The 19,736-nt window shown below is 40.1% G+C and overlaps 1 protein-coding gene across 1 annotated transcript; it reads left to right on the top strand.

Annotated features, from left to right (window-relative positions):
- Positions 1-2,865: 2,865 nt before the first annotated feature.
- Positions 2,866-10,204, top strand: LOC134206544 (tyrosine-protein phosphatase 99A-like). The gene is made up of 6 exons (XM_062682269.1): positions 2,866-2,909; positions 2,995-3,290; positions 3,355-4,121; positions 4,180-4,476; positions 4,540-4,808; positions 8,674-10,204. Exons 1-6 carry the CDS (start codon positions 2,866-2,868, stop codon positions 9,200-9,202), a joined length of 2,202 nt encoding a protein of 733 aa, XP_062538253.1. The 3' UTR covers positions 9,203-10,204.
- Positions 10,205-19,736: the final 9,532 nt, after the last annotated feature.

The raw sequence follows: 19,736 nt of genomic DNA, 5'->3' as shown, positions 1-19,736 counted from the left end.
GGCGGTGCTGCTGGTCCCGATGTTTGTTACTGATAAAGCTACCGGACTCTGGAGAACCGAAGTAATTCTGCAGAAATGTACAGAAAGCCAAGTCGTAATGACAACCCGGATAAAAATTACAGTACAGTGATCGTTCGCTAATTGGGGTACGACCTCACCCCAACTAGCGAATGCCGTTCGTTAATTGGGTCGTTTTGACAAGCTTCAATGCTGCTTATTTTTTGCATTGAACAAAGGAAAATTTTACGCGCCAGAAAATATCGATCCCGCCAAACACGGAAACAAAACGTCAACGCGTTTTTGACATCACATTCTGACGTTTAGCTGCTTTTTAATTGGGTTTCGCCCCAATTAGCGAACCCCCAACTAAAAAGCGCCCCAACTAGAAAAAACCCAACTAGCGAACGTTCACTGTACACGGTTCGAGGCCGCATCTCTCCATCCTCGAATACGCCCCACACTCGCCAAGTCGTTTTGCACCTGGTCTGCCCATCTCGCTCGCTGCTCTCCACGCCGTTTCGTACCTGCCGGATCGGAAACGAACACCATTTTTGCAGGGTTGCTGTCCGGCATTCTTGCAACATGTCCTGGTCATCGTACTCTTCCGGCTTTAGCTACCTTCTGGGTACTGGGTTCGCCGTAGAGCTCGTAGTTCATTCTTCGCCGCCCCACACCGTCTTCTTGCACACCGCCAAAGATGCTCCTAAGCACCCGTCTCTCGAATACTCCGAGTACTTGTAAGTCAAAGATGGTCCTAAGCACCCGTCTCTCGAATACTCCGAGTGCTTGCAAGTCCTCCTCGAGCATTGTCCATGTTTCATGTCCGTAGAGGACAACCGGTCTTATTAACGTCTTGTCCATGACACATTTGGTGCGGTGGCGAATCTTTTTTGACCGCAGTTTCTTCTGGAGCCCGTAGTAACACTGCTTCCCAGGCGGGCCCTGTCGCGCTCGGTCCCGCTCACAAGCATGTACTTTGTCTTTGTCGCATTCACCACCAGTCCAACTTTTGTTGTTTCATGTTTCAGGCGGGTTTACAGTTGTTCAAATGTTGCAAATGTTCGGCCGACAATGTCCATGTCATCCGCGAAACAAATAAATTGACTGGATCTGTTGAAAATCGTACCCCGGCTGTTACACACGGCTCTCCGCATGATACCTTCTAGCGCAATGTTGAACAACAGGCACGAAAGTCCATCACCTTGTTTAGTCCCCGGCGCGATTCGAACGAACTGGAGTGTTCGCCCGAAATCTTCACACAGTTTTGCACACCATCCACCGTTGCTTTGATCAGTCTGGTAAGCTTTCCAGGGAAGCTGTTCTGACAGATAAGCATGTTATTTGAAAATGGTTGATTTTTTTTCAAAACTTTTTTGCCTGAAGGGCATTCCTAGAAATTGGATTTATGATTGCCCCCGCAATTGTCACATTTAAGTTTATTGGAATCTTCTCTCACAGGACAGGCGTCCTTGGCGTGAGAGGTTCCACCACAAATCAAGCATTAAGCAACCATGGGGCAATGTTTAATGGGAAAACAGGTTATTCCGTTATATTATAAAAAGGATTAAAACTTTAATGTTTAAGGAGAGAAATAAAACACGTTTTTGTTTATACGTTTGGTTATGTTGTGTTTACATATGATTGACAGTCTAGTCAAAAAGGGGTTACGACGTAAGGTCGAATAGAGGAATTGTTATCCTTCAACATCCCTGCTCAATTTCTATATTCCGTTAGAACAAGCATCTCCCGTAACTTCACGAACGCAGTCGGTAATCCCTTCGTTAGAATATCGGCTAGTTGATCCTCAGAACGAACATATTCCAAATGAATGCTCCGACTCTTAATCAGGTCACGGATGAAATAGTACTTAACTTCTACATGCTTCATCCTTCTGCTGTCGCGAGGTTCCTCCGCTACTCGAACGCAAGATTGATTATCCTCATAGTAAGTTATCGGACGATTAATTTTTATTCCCAAATCGGCTAGAAGACGCACCAACCATACTCCTTCACAAGCGACTGTACATAGTGCGACGAACTCTGCCTCTGTCGAAGAAAGGGCCACGGTTGGCTGTTTCCACGTAAGCCAAACACACGTGCTCCCGAAAATCTTGAACAAATATCCGGTCACAGAACGTCTATCGTTCACGTCGTTTGCCCAGTCTGCGTCGCTGGAGGCAGCCAGGGCCAATTCTCGATCGTCACCACGAAACTCCAACACCAGGTTCACCGTTCCTTTACGCAACTTAGCCTTATTCGATTTACTCCCAACAACGGCGAATGCAATCCCTTTGTTTCAAAATTGGCCCGATCGGACATTGCATTTCATAATGATTGAAAAATAATGGGAGAGAAAAATTCAAAATCGAAAAAAAAATTTCAAGGGTGGTGGCAATGCATATCAATTAATACAAAAACGTGCAAAATGATAGAACAAATGCGATCTAGCCCCTAGGATTGTTTTATGACCTTTCTAATGAGATTTTTTAAAAAACATTTTGTCATGCACGAGAAGGCATCATCGCCGATACGATTAATCTGGGTTTTACAAATGAAAAATGCTGACTATTATATTTTATTCTGAATTTAAGTAGGTATCAGATGGATGTCATAAGAAGAAGCTATTGTGCGATTCTAAAATGCATTTGGGGCTAAAGTATAATTAGTTTGCCAGATTCAGCTCTTTCTTCATCAAAATGGCTAATAATTGAATGTGACCAACGATTGTGGAGGGACTGCAATTCGTATATGAAGTGGGATGCAATTCAAAACCATCTAATTTTAAAACTCTTATTTCTATCATATGAACTTGGTTTGAACCAACATGAACACATTGAATATATACGCCATCGTTAAAGTGTAGACGATGGAACCTGGAACACGTGTTCTGCCGTTGAATTACTTTCTAAAGTTTGATTGTCATCACGTCGTCACAACCAAACATTGTATAGAGAATAAACTTATTCACATTTTTTTTGTTTTACTCTCATTTCAGAAAATGCTTCCACGCGGCGTACTACTACCTGGACGATCCCCCGGCCTGTCAAGGTGCCAATACGGCTGGCTTGATTGACTGGGAAGCCCCCTGCGAGGTAGCCGGTGAGGTTCGCGGTCCGATTCCTGTACTAGAATTTACAAAGCACGTTGCATCGCTGCACGTGGACGGTGACATTGGATTCAGCAAAGAGTACGAAGCTATTCAAGGCGAGGCACTGAACGACGAATATCCATCGGAGCATTCGCAGCATCCGGATAATAAGGGGAAAAATCGCTATCTGAATGTGATTGCTTGTAAGTACTAGATGCGTCATGCGGAAAGTGCCAATCAGTAATAAACGTTCAATTGTTTTTTTAGATGATCATAGCAGAGTGCACCTGCGACAAGTTCCTGGGCAGAAGAAACATCTAGATTATATCAATGCCAATTATATTGATGGATATCAGCGTCCTCGATCTTTCATAGGAACCCAAGGTCCTCTCCCCGGAACGTTCGATTGTTTCTGGAGAATGATTTGGGAGCAACGAGTGGCCATTATAGTTATGATTACGAATCTAGTCGAACGTGGCCGTCGGAAGTGCGATATGTACTGGCCTAAGGACGGAACTGAAATGTACGGCGTTATCCAAGTCCGTTTGATACGAGAGGACGTGATGGCTACGTACACAGTTCGAACATTCCAGATTAAGCACACAAAACTGAAGAAGAAGAAAGCTTCCCAATCGGAAAAATTAGTCTACCAGTACCATTATACCAATTGGCCAGATCATGGAACGCCGGATCATCCACTGCCCGTAATCAATTTCGTGAAAAAATCTACTGCAGCGAATCCAACCGATGCTGGCCCAATAGTGGTTCACTGCAGTGCTGGGGTTGGTCGCACCGGAACCTACATAGTGCTGGATGCCATGCTGAAACAGATCGAAGTCAAAGGAATGTTGAACGTGTTTGGATTCCTGAGGTACATCCGTGCCCAACGAAACTATCTCGTGCAAACCGAGGAGCAGTACATTTTCATACACGATGCGCTCGTCGAAGCTATTGATAGCGGAGAAACCAATATCAAGATGGATGCAATTGGTGGAATCGTAAACAACATAGACTTTATTGATAGTCAATATAAGGTTCGAATCGGGATGAATATTTGATGGAAAGTTTTACCGATTTTGTTTTATTTTGCAGCTTATCACCAACTATCAGCCGAAGGAAATCAACTTGACATCGGCACTAAAATCAGTAAATGCCATCAAGAACCGTAGTTCGCTCGTTCCTCTGGAGGGTAGCCGGGTACATCTCACTCCGAAACCAGGCGTCGAAGGTAGTGACTATATCAACGCCACCTGGTTGCACGGGTTCCGTCGGTTACGGGATTTTGTCGTGACGCAGCACCCATTGATAGAAACATTCAAAGACTTCTGGCAGATGGTTTGGGACCATAACGCGCAAACGGTGGTGTTGTTGTCATCCGCTGATAATATGGTAGGGAAGCATGCGCAATTTTCCTTGCCCTCGGAGACATTAATTCATTTTTAATCTTTTTAGTCATTCCTCCAGTTTTGGCCAAACGAATCGGACGCGATGGAGAGTGATTACTATCGCATCCGCATGGTGTCCGAAGCGGCAGAGAGTGACTACATAGTGCGGAACTTTGTCATCCAGTCCATCCAGGACGATTACGAGCTGAATGTTCGTATGTTTGAGAACCCGATGTGGCCGGACATGGCGAACCCACGGTCGATCTACGACTTCGCTGTAAGAGTGCACGAGAGGTGTGCACAGTACCGAAATGGTCCGATCGTAATCGTCGACCGGTGAGTAGCGATTCACGAGATAATTTTTTGGCATTGTATGATTGGAAAACAAATATTGACTGGTGCTGAGTCATCAGGCTGAAGGGAATTGGGCCTAACGCCGAATGAGAAGTGAAAAGGGGAGAAACAAAAGTGAGAAGCGAAGGGAAGTCAGCAGTGAGATATGAAAGTTTAATGTGAGAAGTAAGATCGTAGAAGTAAAAAGGAAGAAGAAAGGATAGGGAAGTAGGAGGAAGGAAAATGTTAGAACTAAGAAGGAAGAGAGAAAGATGGAGGGAGGATGGGAAAATGAATAAGAAAGAAAGAAGAAGGGAGAATAAAGAAAGAATAAGGTAGAAGGAACAGGGAAGAAGGGAGAAGGCAACATGGAAAAGGGAGAAGGATTAAGGAAAATGAAAAAGGAAGAACGATAACAGAGTAGCATTTCTCAAATTAATTTGTTAGATTTATTCGACTTTGTGTGGTTTGATGGTGCTGAGTCATTAAGCCGGGGACTTCCACATAATGCTGAATTACTGAAGGCTGAAATAACAAAAGCCTGAAACTCGAAAGGCTGAAAAATCGTGAGAAACCGATTTTAGTGAATTCGATTCGTTCAGAAGATTTTTTCAGTATGCCCAATTGAGCTCAGAATTGCAACAAAGGCAGTTAATATGTTAAAGATCAATTCTACAGAACAATATGCGATGATTGAATGAACTTTCGTATAGTTTTCACCTCATTTATTGGGAGTTGGATTAAGTAGTTTGGAATTCATTGATTGCCATGAAAAACATACGCATGCCATCAAAGGTGCTTGCGATGTGTGGTTTCGCGCGCGCTCAAACATATGCAGAGGATCGCGCCATAACACATGCCCCGTGGAATTCGACAACTTTTTTTCTCTCCATACAGTCTAAGCCAGTCTAAGAGGCACAAACTAAAATGATCCGTAACCTTCTTGCGACTTCATGATGTCTTTCAATTTTTATATGGAATTCTTTTTTTAGTCTGTACAGCTCAAAAAAATTGGAGTTAACATAGAAAGGAACAAGACTTTATTGTTCTTGGTTCTTGTATTTGGATTTGGATTCTTGCCAAGATAAGTTTCTTATTTTTTATTATTTTTTATTCTTTATTCTTCACTCTTCTTCCTTTTTTATTATTCTTATTCTTTTTTCCTACTTCAGTCTCTCTTTTTCTTCTTCCTTCTTTTTAATTCCCTTTCTTCTTTGTTTTTTCTTCCTTTTTCCTTCTTTCTTCTTCAACCCTTCCTAGTTCCTTCTTCCTGTTTCTTTCTTCCTTCTTCGTTCTACCTTCATTCTCCATAGTTCTTCCCTCTTTATTCCTCCTTCCTTGTTCCTATTCCCTTCTTCCTTCTTCTGACTTCCTTGTTCCTCATTTCCTTTTTCTACTTCTTTTTTATGTTTTCTTCTTCCTTAAGTTTTATTTGTTCTTCTTTCTTCTTCCCTTCTGCTTTCTAATTTCTTCCTTTTCCTTGTTTCTTCTTCTTTTCTTCTTCTTTCTTTCTTTTACTCGTTTTTTCTTCCTTCTTGTTTTCTTTCCTTTACTTTTGTTCTTTTTCTAGTTTCAGTTGCTTTTTCCCTTTATCCCTTTATCTATTCTTTCTTCATTCTATCATCCTTTTATCTTCTTCTTTTCTTCGTCCGTCCTTCTTTCTTTTCTTCCTTCTCCCTTGTCCCTTGTTCCTTCACCTTTCTTTCTTCTTTCATCCTGCTTTCTTCTTCTTTCATTTTCCTTCCTTTTTCCTTCATCTTTCTTCCTTCTTTCTTCTACCGTCTTTTCATTTTTGTTCCTTTTTATTTCATTCTCCTTCATGCTTCCATCTTTATCCTTCCTTCTTCTGTCTTCTTTCTTCCGTGTTTATTTTGCTTCATCATTAATATTTCTTCCATCTTTATTTTTCTTTTTCTTTTTACTTCTTTTAGGTCCTTCCTTCAATCTTTCATTGTTTTCCTTCTCCATTCTTCCGTCTTCTTTCTCCTTCTTCCGTCTTCTTTCTTCCTTTATTTTTCTTGTTTTATCATTATTTTTTCTTCCATATTTATCTTACTTTTTCCTTCTTCTATTTTCTTTTTTCAATCTTTCTCCTTTTTCCTTCTCCCGTCTTCCGTCTTCTTCCTTCTTTTTTCTTCCTTCTTTCTTCTGTGTGCAATTTTTATTCTTTGCTCTGTATGGTTTATTATTTAATTTCTATTTTATTTATTCTTTATTTTTTATATTCTATTCTTTATTCTTTATTCTTTATTCTTTGTTTTTTTTTTATTTTTTATTCTTTATTCTGTATTGTTTATTCTCTATCCTTTATTCTAAATTCTTTATTTTTTATTCTTTATTCTTTATTCTTTATTCTTTATTCTTTATTCTTTATTCTTTATTCTTTATTCTTTATTCTTTATTCTTTATTCTTTATTTTTTATTCTTTATTCTTTATTCTTTATTCTTTATTCTTTATTCTTTATTCTTTATTTTTTATTCTTTATTCTTTATTATTTATTCTTTATTCTTTATTCTTTATTCTTTATTCTTTATTCTTTATTCTTTATTCTTTATTCTTTATTCTTTATTCTTTATTCTTTATTCTTTATTCTTTATTCTTTATTCTTTATTCTTTATTCTTTATTCTTTATTCTTTTTTTCTTTATTCTTTATTCTTTATTCTTTTATTCTTTTTATTCTTTATTCTTTATTCTTTATTCTTTATTCTTTATTCTTTTATTCTTTATTCTTTATTCTTTATTCTTTATTCTTTATTCTTTTATTCTTTATTCTTTATTCTTTATTCTTTTATTCTTTATTCTTTATGCTTTATTCTTTATTCTTTAATCTTTTATTCTTTTATTCTTTATTCTTTATTCTTTATTCTTTATTCTTTATTCTTTATTCTTTATTCTTTATTCTTTATTCTTTATTCTTTATTCTTTATTCTTTATTCTTTATTCTTTATTCTTTATTCTTTATTCTTTATTATTTATTCTTTATTCTTTATTCTTTATTCTTTATTCTTTATTCTTTATTCTTTATTCTTTATTCTTTATTCTTTATTCTTTATTCTTTATTCTTTATTCTTTATACTTTATTTTTTATTCTTTTTAATCTTTATTCTTCTTTCTATTTTATATTCTTCATCCTTCTTCTTTATTCTTTATACTCTATTTTTTTAATCAGCCTTTCAGGATTTCAGTTTTTTGAGTTCAGCTTCATGAGTATTCATCCTTATGTGTTTCAGGCTTTCGTAGGACACCCTTAGGCCGAATGAGTAGTGACAATTGAAGAGTGAGAAGTGAGAAAAAAGAAGTGTGAGGTGACAAAATAGAAGTGAGAAGTAAGAAAAAAGGAAGGAGTGAGATGTGAGAAATAGAAGGAAGTAGGAATAAGATAGTAGGAATAAAGTAGAAGGAAGAAAGGAGAAAAAAGAAGCAGGGAGATGAAGGAAGGAGGAAGAAGGAAAAAGGAAGAAAGGAAGAAGAAGAAAGATGTGAGAGAAGAAAAAGGATGAAAAAAGATATAAAAAGGAATAAGGAAGAAAAACGAAATAAGCAGGAAAAAGGAATAAGGGAGAAAGAAGAAATAAGGAACAAAGAAGAATGAAGGAAGAAGAAGGAAAAAGGATGAAGTAAGAAGAAGGAAAGAGGATGACAGAAGAATGTAAAAAGAGGAATGAAGAAAGAAGAAAGAAAACCGAAGGGATACACTCCACTTCTCATTCGGCCTAATGACCTTTGGCCTATTGATCCTCGGCCTATGATCTGGTACGTGATCTTGAATAATTATGAAGTTATGACTTATGCAAAGATTTGATTCACCTAAACCGAATCCATAGAAATATTCTCAAGAATAAAATGATTTCAATTCGTCATTACAGATACGGCGGTTTCCAGGCGTGCCAGTTCTGCTGCATCAGCTCGTTGGCCATGCAGCTGGAATACGACCAGACAGCAAACGTGTACACCTACGCCAAGCTGTATCACAACAAGCGTCCGGGCATCTGGAGCTCGTACGAGGACATACGACAAATCTACCGGATACTGTCGTACATGCCGAAGGAACTAGGCCTACTAAAGTGCACCGAACTGCGCACCGAATTTGACGATGCAGCCATAATGACGGCAACGCCGGACTTGTACAGTAAGATTTGCAGTAACGGCAGTATCAATAATCATCTAAATAGTGGCACTGGCGCTGGAGATAGCAACGACGTTGCTGCCACAGGAAATGGCACTAACGGTGGACTACCGATGGGTGGGGTGGTACCTGGCGGTGCCACTGGTACCGCAACTAGCATTCAAAATGGTGGTACGGTAATTGTGAAAATGAACGGCGAAGATAACGATGAGCTTTCGGTGGTGGTAGCGACCAGTAATCATCTGAATCTGGATCACAATCAGTCGTAGACTGGCTGGTAATGTGTTTATATGAATGCTTTTAAATTCCTTTAAGTTAACCAGCATGGACGTATTAGTCGCGGATTTAATTTTACTTTTTTGTAATCTAGCTTTTATATAGTCTATATGATTAAGAACTATTAGATTCGTAGAATATAAAATTGAATGAAGCATTATTTATTGATTACCAGGACACTTCGGGCAAAATGAAGTACATTACAGTGCTTATCCCTTTTTGGTTTTGTTTTAATGGAGTCTTCATCATAAGTTTAAAATCTATTTTTCCAAATTATGACAAATACTCTCAAGAATCTAGTCGAAAAGTGTCGTACATCATATAATCGTTTTGGTTCGTATCATCTCTTTTAGAAAAAAAAGAGTTTCTAATGTGTGAGCCCCAAGACCCGGAGTTGACAAAAATATTGAATTTTCGCCTTTCAATTTTACAAAATTATACAATTAGAAATTAAAGTACAATGTTTGTTTATGTAAATAGGGAAATCTATCGCATGTGATTCCAGTGAAGTAAGTCTTTGGTTAATGGTAAGATGGTAAGGTCTAGCTTCCATGTGCATACGCATCATCTTTGGTGCAATGCTGAACTGTGTAAAAAAAGTATTTTCCTATTAATTCCGTGACCGAACCGCATTAGATTATTCAAATCTCTCGATAGAACAAAACCAAGTTATAGTACACTAATATTATACGATTAAAACAAAGCTGATCGCCGCATTCTGCTAAATGCAACTTAACTCAGTCAGAAATGAAAGTATTGCGTAGAGGGGATACGTTCGCACATCGCACATTTGGATGAAACGTGACCGAGAAATGTTCGGTCGTCAAAAAGACTGGTTTTCTAATTTCTTATTGTAAAATTAAACGTAATTATGGTATGCAAAACAGTTATCTGGCAAAGTTAGTTCAACAACAACTCGCATGTTGAAGCAAGATATTGTAAATCGTAAATGTAATATCATAGAAAATTATACTTTCAACAGAATTGTACTACAACTATAGCAAATGAATCACTCATAAACATTCAAACAATAGATGTCTTCTCGATTAGCATACGTAATGGATATGAAAAATCCAATATGAAACATCCAACGACGCCACGTCACGATGGCATTCAGTTCAAACAATTTCATTCATTACAACGTTGGATTATTTGCGAACATTACACTTTTAAAGCAGTGCCAAAAGTCGAATCATTTCAAATCATTTATTTTTTCCATCAATACTTCATTCATAAAGGTATATCAAATTGTTCGAGGCAATCCCTCAAATTTGGACCTCGAGAAAAAGTGGTTTTAATAATTTTTAGCCCATTAAATGCATCGATTGCGAATTCTTCCATCATTACATTCCGTACTTTTGATAGATAATCGCAATATTACGAATAAAAGCGCGCTGGTGTCTTCGCTGCGCTAGTTTTATGATTTAGGTACGGGATATGAGCGCGTGATTTGAGACCGACTGAGACTAAACAGTTTAAAGCAATGGGAGGGAATCTTAAAATACAAAGAAATCTGCACAAAATCCTAGAAATCCGTTGAACATCTTTGAACTACTTGAACAATTTTAAAATTTTGAGTTGCGAGAATCACGAAACTCTAATAAATTTCTGGAACCACTTGTGGTATGGTGAGTGAAATATTTATAAATTGATAATTGTTTTTTTTTTTAATTTTGAAAAACATGTTAATATGTTTTATTAATTCGATAGAACACCCTAAGCTACAACATATTTTTTGCACACTCTATTTATATTCATTTATTTCTATATATTTCTCAGACTATGGCCCGAGTGGCTTGTACAGTTGATAATTCAATTCGGTCCATGGCTGCACGTCGCCAGCCAGGCAGTCTGCTGGGTCTGGGTCTTACCACGATCGATTTTCACCGGATTGTTGTACGACATTCTGGTTTTGTGCCCGGCCCACCGCAGTGTTTCTATTTTCGTAGTGTGAACGATAGATGGTTCTTCCAACAGCTGTTGCAACTCGTGGTTCATTCGCCTCCTCCATGTACCGTCTCCATCTGCACCACGCCATAGATAGTAGGCAACACTTTCCTCTCGAAAACTCTAAAGGCGCGTTGATCCTCCACGAACGTTGTCCAGATCTTGTGTCCGTAGAGGACTACCGTAGAGGAATTCTCCAACCACCTTGATTTCGTCACCACCAATACAAACTTGTGGTGGGTGGCTTACATTGTTGAGCTTCATGTACATGGTCTTCGACGTGTTAATGACTACTCCAATCCGTTTAGCTTCCCTTCTCTGTGCGGTGTAGGCTTCCTCCATTTTCTCGAAGTTACGTGCCATAGTATCAATGTTGTCGGCGAAACCAAATAACTGAGCGGTCTTTTTGAAAATCGTACCACTCATGTCAATCCCTGCCCTACTCCCTCCAAAGCGATGTTGAATAGCAGGTCCGAAAGACCATCGCCTGTCCGTTTCAAAGGGACTCGAGAATGCCCCTGAAACTCGAACCACGACCATCATTCGATCCATCGTCGCCTTGGCCAACCGTATCAGTTTATCCGGAAATCCGTGTTCGTGCATTAGTTGCCATTGCTGAACTCGATCGATTGTATCATATGCGGCATCGAAGTCGATTGAATAGATCAGCGGTTCTCAACCTGGGGTACATGTACCCCTGGGGGTACCTTCGCTGGCCCTAGGGGGTACCTCGTACAAAAATGCGTAATGGCGGACGTATTACAATTCCAATCAAAACTCATTGATAAAGTTTTGATAATTGTGTATTTTTTATTTAAAAAAAATATATTGTACACAATGCGATCAACAAATCAAAGCCAATTGAATCCTGCCTTCCACAACCAGCACAATGTATGAAGAAATGCGGAACAAAAGATCAAACGAACAAAACGTCGAATGAACAAATTCTAAAAATCTTCAATGCTATCTAGGATATAAAGATGCGGAATCTTTGGTTTGAGAGACATGAGGGTTTTTTTTCACTAAAGATCGGTTGCTTCGTTGCAAGATGATGACAAGCGTCCTTCTATGCTTCTTGGAAGCCTTCTTCCAAGCAGCTCAAAGACCTCCTTTCAAGAGGCTCGGAAGCCTCCTTTCAAGAGGCTCGGAAGCCTCCTTTCAAGAGGCTCGGAAGCCTCCTTTCAAGAGGCTCGGAAGCCTCCTTTCAAGAGGCTCGGAGGCCTCCATTCAAGAGGCCTCAAGCCTCCTTTCAAGAGGCTCAGAGCCTCCTTTCAAGAGGCCTCAGAAGCCTCCTTTCAAGAGGCTCAAGCCTCCTTCAAGAGGCTCAAAGCCTCCTTCAAGAGGCTCAGAAGCCTCCTTTCAAGAGGCTCAGAAGCCTCCTTTCAAGAGGCTCAGAAGCCTCCTTTCAAGAGGCCTCAGAAGCCTCCTTTCAAGAGGCCTGAAGCCTCCTTTCAAGAGGCCTCAGAAGCCTCCTTCAAGAGGCCTCAAGCCTCCTTTCAAGATGCCTGGAAGCCTCCTTTCAAGAGGCTCAGAAGCCTCCTTTCAAGAGGCTCAGAGCCTCCCTTTCAAGAGGCTCAGGCCTCCTTTCAAGAGGCCCGGAAGCCTCCTTCAAGAGGCTCGGGAAGCCTCCTTTCAAGAGGCTCAGAAGCCTCCTTTCAAGAGGCCTCAGAGCCTCCTTCAAGAGGCTCGGAAGCCTCCTTTCAAGAGGCTCGGAAGCCTCCTTTCAAGAGGCCTCGGAAGCCTCCTTCAAGAGGCTCAAGCCTCCTTTCAAGAGGCCTCGAAGCCTCCTTTCAAGAGGCTCAGAAGCCTCCTTTCAAGAGGCTCGAAGCCTCCTTTCAAGAGGCTCGGAAGCCTCCTTTCAAGAGGCTCGGAAGCCTCCTTTCAAGGGGCTCGGAAGCCTCCTTTCAAGAGGCTCGGAAGCCTCCTTCCAAGAGAAAGAAAGAAGAAGCCTTCTTCTAAGTGGATCGAAAACCGCCTTCAAGAGGCTCAGAAGCCTCTTATCAAAAGGCGCTGAAGCTTACTTCAAAAGGATTCAAATGCTGGAAGGAGTTCCCTCAAAGAGCTCGCAATTATTTTTTCAAGAGGATTGGAAGCGTACTTTTGAGAGGGGGTACCTCAATTAAAGCAAAAGTTCGAAGGGGTACCTCTCAAGAAAAAGGTTGAGAACCGCTGGAATAGATGATATGTGGTATCTGGCATATGGTAAACACCTGATCTGGGGTAGAGCGTTTATGTCCTTTCACATGTTAGGCTGTGGCACGTGGCCCTTACATGAACGGTTCAACTTCTCATAGAACTTTCGTGTGTTATTAGCGCGGTACAGTTGCTTCGTCTCTTAACGGTCTCAATCTTCCTGCTGGCGCTTTTTTCTTCGGAAAATCGAGTTTTGTCTGTTCCGTACCCATTTGTATCGTGCCTCGTTCGTTCTCTTGCGGTGTTACAGCAACCTCGCCCATGCTGCATTCTTCTCCTCCACTAACTGTTCACATTCGTTGTCATACCAGTCGTTTCTCTGATCCGTGTCAAGTGCAGCGGTTGCGGTGCTACCAAAGGTGGATCGAATATCTATCCAGCCATCTTCAATAGAAACTGCGCCTAGCTGCTCTCCTGCTGCTGCTGCGCGTAGTCTTGGGCAAGTTTACTGTCTTGTTTTCAATGTTTATCCGCTGCGTTCGACTTTACACTTGCGTATGTTGCCCAGCACTATGAAGCTTATTCCCAGCTCGTTGGTGGTGTCACAGCTCTGGTTGAAAGTAGCCGCTTACCAGATTTTCTGTCCTGTCCAGCAAGTTTCCTGCAGCGTGTCTGTAAATTCCCTGTGTACCATTGTCTGTAACCAAAGTTTCCGGAATTTCATTTCTGGAAAAGATCTCCCGGAACATGACCACTGTTGCGGACGTTGTAATGTGTTTGGTTGAGATGACTTCTGACCACTTACTGAAGGCATCGAAAATCAAATCCGCTGCCAAGATTTTTCTGGTATAGGCCAAGATTCCATGTTTGTTTTACTATTGATCTTGGCTGCTCTCGAACATTCTACACAAGTGCGAATACGATGATTGATCTGCTTGTCGAATCCAGACCAATGGACATAGTTAGGTGCTATGGGTCGCATTGTTTCTACTCCAAGATGTTCCTTTTGTAGTACTCGTAGAAATCGATCAAGAAATTTTGATGATAGAACAATCGCTCTCTAATTGATGAACTGTCCCGATGCTGGTAAAACTGTTGAAGTTGTGGATTGCTGATTTTGAACTGATTTGACGGGCATTCTGTCTGAATGATCAGCTTAACATGCTTCAACAATGCAATACAAGCTGTCGTCCAAAAATCATCCGGTGGAACCGGGTTACGGCAAAAGTCAGTGCGAGTCCCTGTTTCTCGATTTGACCTTTGGCAAAGAAAGCGGTACTTGCTCAACTCCAAAATATCGTTGAGGCCTTTCGTAAAATCAGCACAAAGGCGGACTTTTCCGCACTACGAAGATCATTACTGACGTATTTGAATGATTGGTTCGTTTGAAGATTCCCAATGAATCGCCTGCTTTGAACGTGCTTACAGCGGCACACTAGGAGTTAAATTTTTGAAATCAGTATGGCGATAGGCATCTAAGGTTCTATATCTCAAAATTAAACACCTTGATCGAAAAAATATTTGGTAGGCGTAATAGCGGACATCATCCTTCATAACCGGTACCAAATAGCTAGATGTGGAAGCGGCGGGTAGAAAATCAGCCACTGCTACACCCAACCGGCGGTTGTTAGATTTCCTAACAATTCTGCATAAGAATCTACCAAAACCTGTATTAGAACTGGGCATATGCGAAATTGTTAGATTCTTATACAATATGTCTATAAGAATCTAGCAATTTCGCATATGCCCAGTTCTAATACAGGTTTTGGTAGATTCTTATACAGGTATACAGGTAATTGTTGGAAAATCTAACAACCGCCGGTTGGGTGTAATAATTCTTTGATACAATCGATATAGTCCATCTTATACTGCACTTTTACACACTATATGAAACTGGTCGTTTAGGACGGTAATCTGGTTTTGGTTCTCCTTTCAGCGTCAATCACACTTTTGTTATTGTACAAAGCTCCATCGTTTGAAAACACTTTTGAGAACTGAACTTGCAGATATTTTTCGGTACGCGTTCGCTGGTTTTATTGATGAATGAACGCGACCATTGGTTTTATTGATAAATGAAATGATCCGCGTGTCCAATGATCCAAAAAAAACTTAATCCAGTCAGAGCCAAGAATGTTAAAACAAACATCTTTTTGTTTTGTCACTGATGTTTACGTTGAAAAAAAAATTTCAGCCGAGATCAAGTGATTCCTCTGAAGCAAATTTGAGGTTGTCCGATTTATTGCCACAATTTTCCGGAGATGATTGTTATGTCCGACACTGAATCGAACTGCAACCAAGCCGGAAGATCATTGATAAGGATTTCCTCGTTATTCCTCTGCCAACTGATGTTCTTCATTGACACAATCTTCACATACTTGCTGTTCTTGGAACTGTAAACACTCTTTCTTCTTGTTTTTACTGTCGCTGATATTGCCACATGAATGCAGGAACAGGCAAAATATCCTTTAAAATATACATACGAATGTCCGAATAACGGGATGATTTCAGACCGCACACAAAAATGAAACACTTGAATTGTTTTTATTGAATTTCTTGGAACTTGAAGTTCACACACGCTTTGTTCACTTTTCACAAATACGACACAAAATCGTCGGAGTCTTCTGGTGTTTGCAGACACAAATAACGGCGTTGATACACTGAAACTGGAGATCCAAAAAACATTTTCAATTTCGCGACTGTTTTACTGAATGTTAATTCCTTTGATAGTCATAGACGAACTCGGTGACGTTGCTGGAGAGCGAATCCAAAACAATTTCATCTCTCGACAACTTTCGAATGGCCTGCTGAGTGAGTTCCGTCATAAACTGCTGCTGCAGCTGTTGGAAGGTTTGCATCAGCATCTGGTTGAAATTCTGCGATGCTTCTCCCGCCGTTTGCTGTACAGTTGGATCTGGGCTAATGCTAACCTCAACTTTTCACTGAACCACACGCGGTGTTTTATCGAATAAAAAGCTTTGAGGTAAATCGGTTGCAAAAGGCACTCTACGGGTTCAAACAGCTCAAACGAGTCGAGCGGGGAATATAGATTTGGGCAACGCTCTGCAAGATTTCGGACTGAAGAAGTCCAAAGGAGATTTGTGCTTTTACTTCCGAATAACCATTCTTAATAAAGCTTCAAGGGCAATTTGAAGCTAAAATTTATCAGGCAACATAACTGTTTGAATATGTTATTTGAAGTAGAACGATTACCATTACCAGGCATTTTATACTTTTCAACCCTGCCGCTTTTATTGACAAAGCTTCCAAAAAACGATTCCATCTTATTGCGTTCCAGAAGTTTCTACGCTAAAAGACTTGATGGTGATTCCAGTTGGTACCGATTGAAACAAAAGAACGTAACACACAAGTCAACGTTGCAACGTTGTAAAACTCAAGTGCAAACAAAACCACAAATATTAAACCTATATGAAACTAATTACTCCACACAGATGCACGTACTAGTTAAATTCGAGTAAACCTAATCAAACACTGGCGATAAAAACGAAAATGTGAACAATACAGAAACTAGTTGTGTATCCATTATTAGCCTAAAATAAAGATATTTCCAAACGAAACTAGCGTAAAGAGATTTTATAAATCTTATGGGATATTCTCATTTTTTTATATTGATTATAATAGTTTTCATAATTTAAGCGAAGCAAGTTCGGTATAATTTGACTTTTCCCTTTGGAAGAATGAGTAACTGCTGATGGTTTGAAGAATAAGTAATAAATGGGCAATATACACGGTTCCCTGTCGTGCACAAAACCAAGGTGGGTTTTCTGCGCTATTTGATGGACTGTGAGTGAGGGAAACCGATACTAACCTTTTGAAATCTGCCACAAAAGGACAGAAACGAATGAAAAACTAACTTTTAGCAGTCATACAAAAAGTAGTGTACGGTAAGAATTTATTAGCATATATATTAAGGTATACAGGAGTGAAAAGAAAGAATAATACACGCTAGGATGAAATGAAAGATGCGATCATGCAATAGAGCTAATAAACTGAAGAGCTGAAGCGACAATCTTCCTCTACAGATTATGTCCTCTACTGATCATAAACGAACTTCAACGCCGGTTGAATCGGAAAGAAACATGAAAGTACATGGTGATGTCACTCTGAAAAATAAATGTAAAATTTTATGTGAATTTGCGACAACTGAAACAAAGATCAATGTTATTTGGTATCCGAAAATATGCCCAAAAATTCATGTTTCTGTCCGGCATTTTTGCAGCTTACGCCATCTTCTGAATACTAGGTTCACGGCAGAGTCGGGCGAGATCGTTTTGTTGTACACCGCCAAAAATTGTCCTGAGTACGCGTCTCTCGAATATCCTGAGTGCATGTCAGCCCTCCTCGAACATTTTTCAAGTTTCATGTCCGTAGTCGGTAGTAGACTCAATTTCCACAAGAAAATGGGACTAACATTATTATCCGCCGTTAGAAAGGATCCAATGAAGGCGAATCGCTCGACCACCTTGAAGACATCCCCGTCAATTGCTTCCCACACCATGGGATACTAATCCAACTTTTATTGCTTTACGTTTCAGAAGGGCGTACATTTTCTAAAGTTCAACCGACAATGTCCATGTCATTCACACCAGTGGCACCAGGAGTGGATGGGACAAGTAGGACATGTTCTACACATAAATTTTCCTGGGTGGGACAGTCAAAGCATTGTCCTACCCATGATCATGGTAAGAATAAGTTTGGCACACAGATTACCTGGCAGGAATCAGAGTTTCAAAATAATCATAGAAATTGCTGGGATCAAGAATGTTTTCGCTCATTTAATAATTTGGGCTCGATCATTTTGTAATATGTCAATAACTCCAGAGGCTACATTTTAAAATGTTCTGTATGGAAATCATCCAGTGTGAAGGTTTTTCTACCACGCCGCAGAACAAACCAGTGTTTGAAGTGGTGAATTCTATGTCTTTTTGAAAAAGAGTATGCTTTCGAGGGCATATAGGTAGAATGTGCATCGATTTCTCTACACTAGAATGATTGCCCAAATCGGAGATAACCTCGGTGGTCTAGTGGCTACCTTTTGTGGCTATAAGCAACAGGTCGTGTGCTCGATCGCATGTTCGAGATCGGAGATGCTAACCTCATACAACAATCTACGCTTGTAACATCTACGAATTTATGCGAATCGCTTAATGCTAATGTTACCCACTCGGAACGATATCTAATAGCGACCAGGAATCTACCTCGATAAGACGCAAACCAACTCTAGCGGAGTTTCAACTTCATCTTGTTTTCAAGGTTTTCACCGGATACTCACACATCAAGCACGCTTGCGGTTCAACTGTCATTTTTTTCTCTTTTCGTCGCCATCTTGTGTACCGGCAACATGTCTTTTCCTTTTGAGATCGTGACTGGTTCTTTCTGATTAAATTTGAATCCTTTCCGGATCGAGGGAATTAGCGTACTCCAGAAGGGCGTCTTCCGCTAAGGCCAAAGTGCAGTTGGTGGAAAAAGCACAATAAAGTGATACGCGGCGTTGGTAAAAACCACAGAAAAGGCTCTAGCGTGAACAGTCGGCGGTTGCTAATGGAGGATTTTACTGTATTATTGCGCTTTTGGTGGTGGATACCGAAGTGCTAGCTCAATTCGTCAGATAAAACGGAGTACGTTGATAAACGTTAAGGCAAGCTTTGATTAAGCACAATATTTTGTTTTGCTTTTTATCCAAACCAAAACAAAATTATTCAATTTGTTTGTTCACGATAACAAATATCTATTTTATAATTATAGCCACCGTTGCAGAACCATGTGCTTGGCTTCAATGCCTCAGGTACAAAGGTCAGTGATTACCCGGGTCCCGGAAATTCCCAAAACAGGCGAATGAAGCTGTAACTGCATACAAAAGTATCCCATCGGAGAAGAACCAACCGAGGAATTGGAATGTTAATTGTAGCTTAATGAGGCATTTTACAACAGATTATGATGCAACGTTTCTATTTGCCGTATTTTTTTTCCGGTAAGAAACTGAGGATTGTCCTCACCTGAGACACCAGGTCCTCACTATACATTTCATTTCACTGTATTGAAATAGCAGCAGCACTTCTAAATGAGCTTTTTTCAATTTTGCAGACGAAAGGTATATACTAGTACCCGCTAAGCTGCGGTGGACGACGGAGGTCCTTCGTAGCTTAGTAGGGAAAGCACCTGTCATGCGAACTGGGGTCGTGGGATCAAACCCCACCGAAGGGGCGGTTACCCTCCAATACCTTTTCCGAACTAAATCTATCACATGTTGTACATATGCATAATCAAGTTTCAGACATAGTAATTAATTTCCACTCCGGGTGGCTTAATACCCGGCATATAGGCAATTAACTTTGAATGTACAGACGAAAGCTGCCGGTTAAAACCATTGCGGGATCCAACCAAAAATATATCCGGGTCAGATCCCAATTTAAAATCATCCATCATATG

Source organism: Armigeres subalbatus, chromosome 1 (assembly GCF_024139115.2).
Source record: "Armigeres subalbatus isolate Guangzhou_Male chromosome 1, GZ_Asu_2, whole genome shotgun sequence".
In the NCBI taxonomy this organism is placed as follows: Eukaryota; Metazoa; Arthropoda; class Insecta; order Diptera; family Culicidae; genus Armigeres; species Armigeres subalbatus.
This window is presented reverse-complemented; position numbering and strand designations above follow the sequence as displayed.

What these genes read in the sequence shown, in the direction of transcription:
- LOC134206544 (XM_062682269.1), top strand. Translation starts at nt 2,866, where the DNA reads ATGGAACCTGGAACACGTGTTCTGCCGTTGAATTACTTTCTAAA. An exon ending in CCGTTGAATTACTTTCTAAA is followed by an intron (nt 2,910 to 2,994) that starts GTTTGATTGTCA and finishes CTCTCATTTCAG; the next exon opens with AAAATGCTTCCACGCGGCGT. An exon ending in CCGATCGTAATCGTCGACCG is followed by an intron (nt 4,809 to 8,673) that starts GTGAGTAGCGAT and finishes TCGTCATTACAG; the next exon opens with ATACGGCGGTTTCCAGGCGT.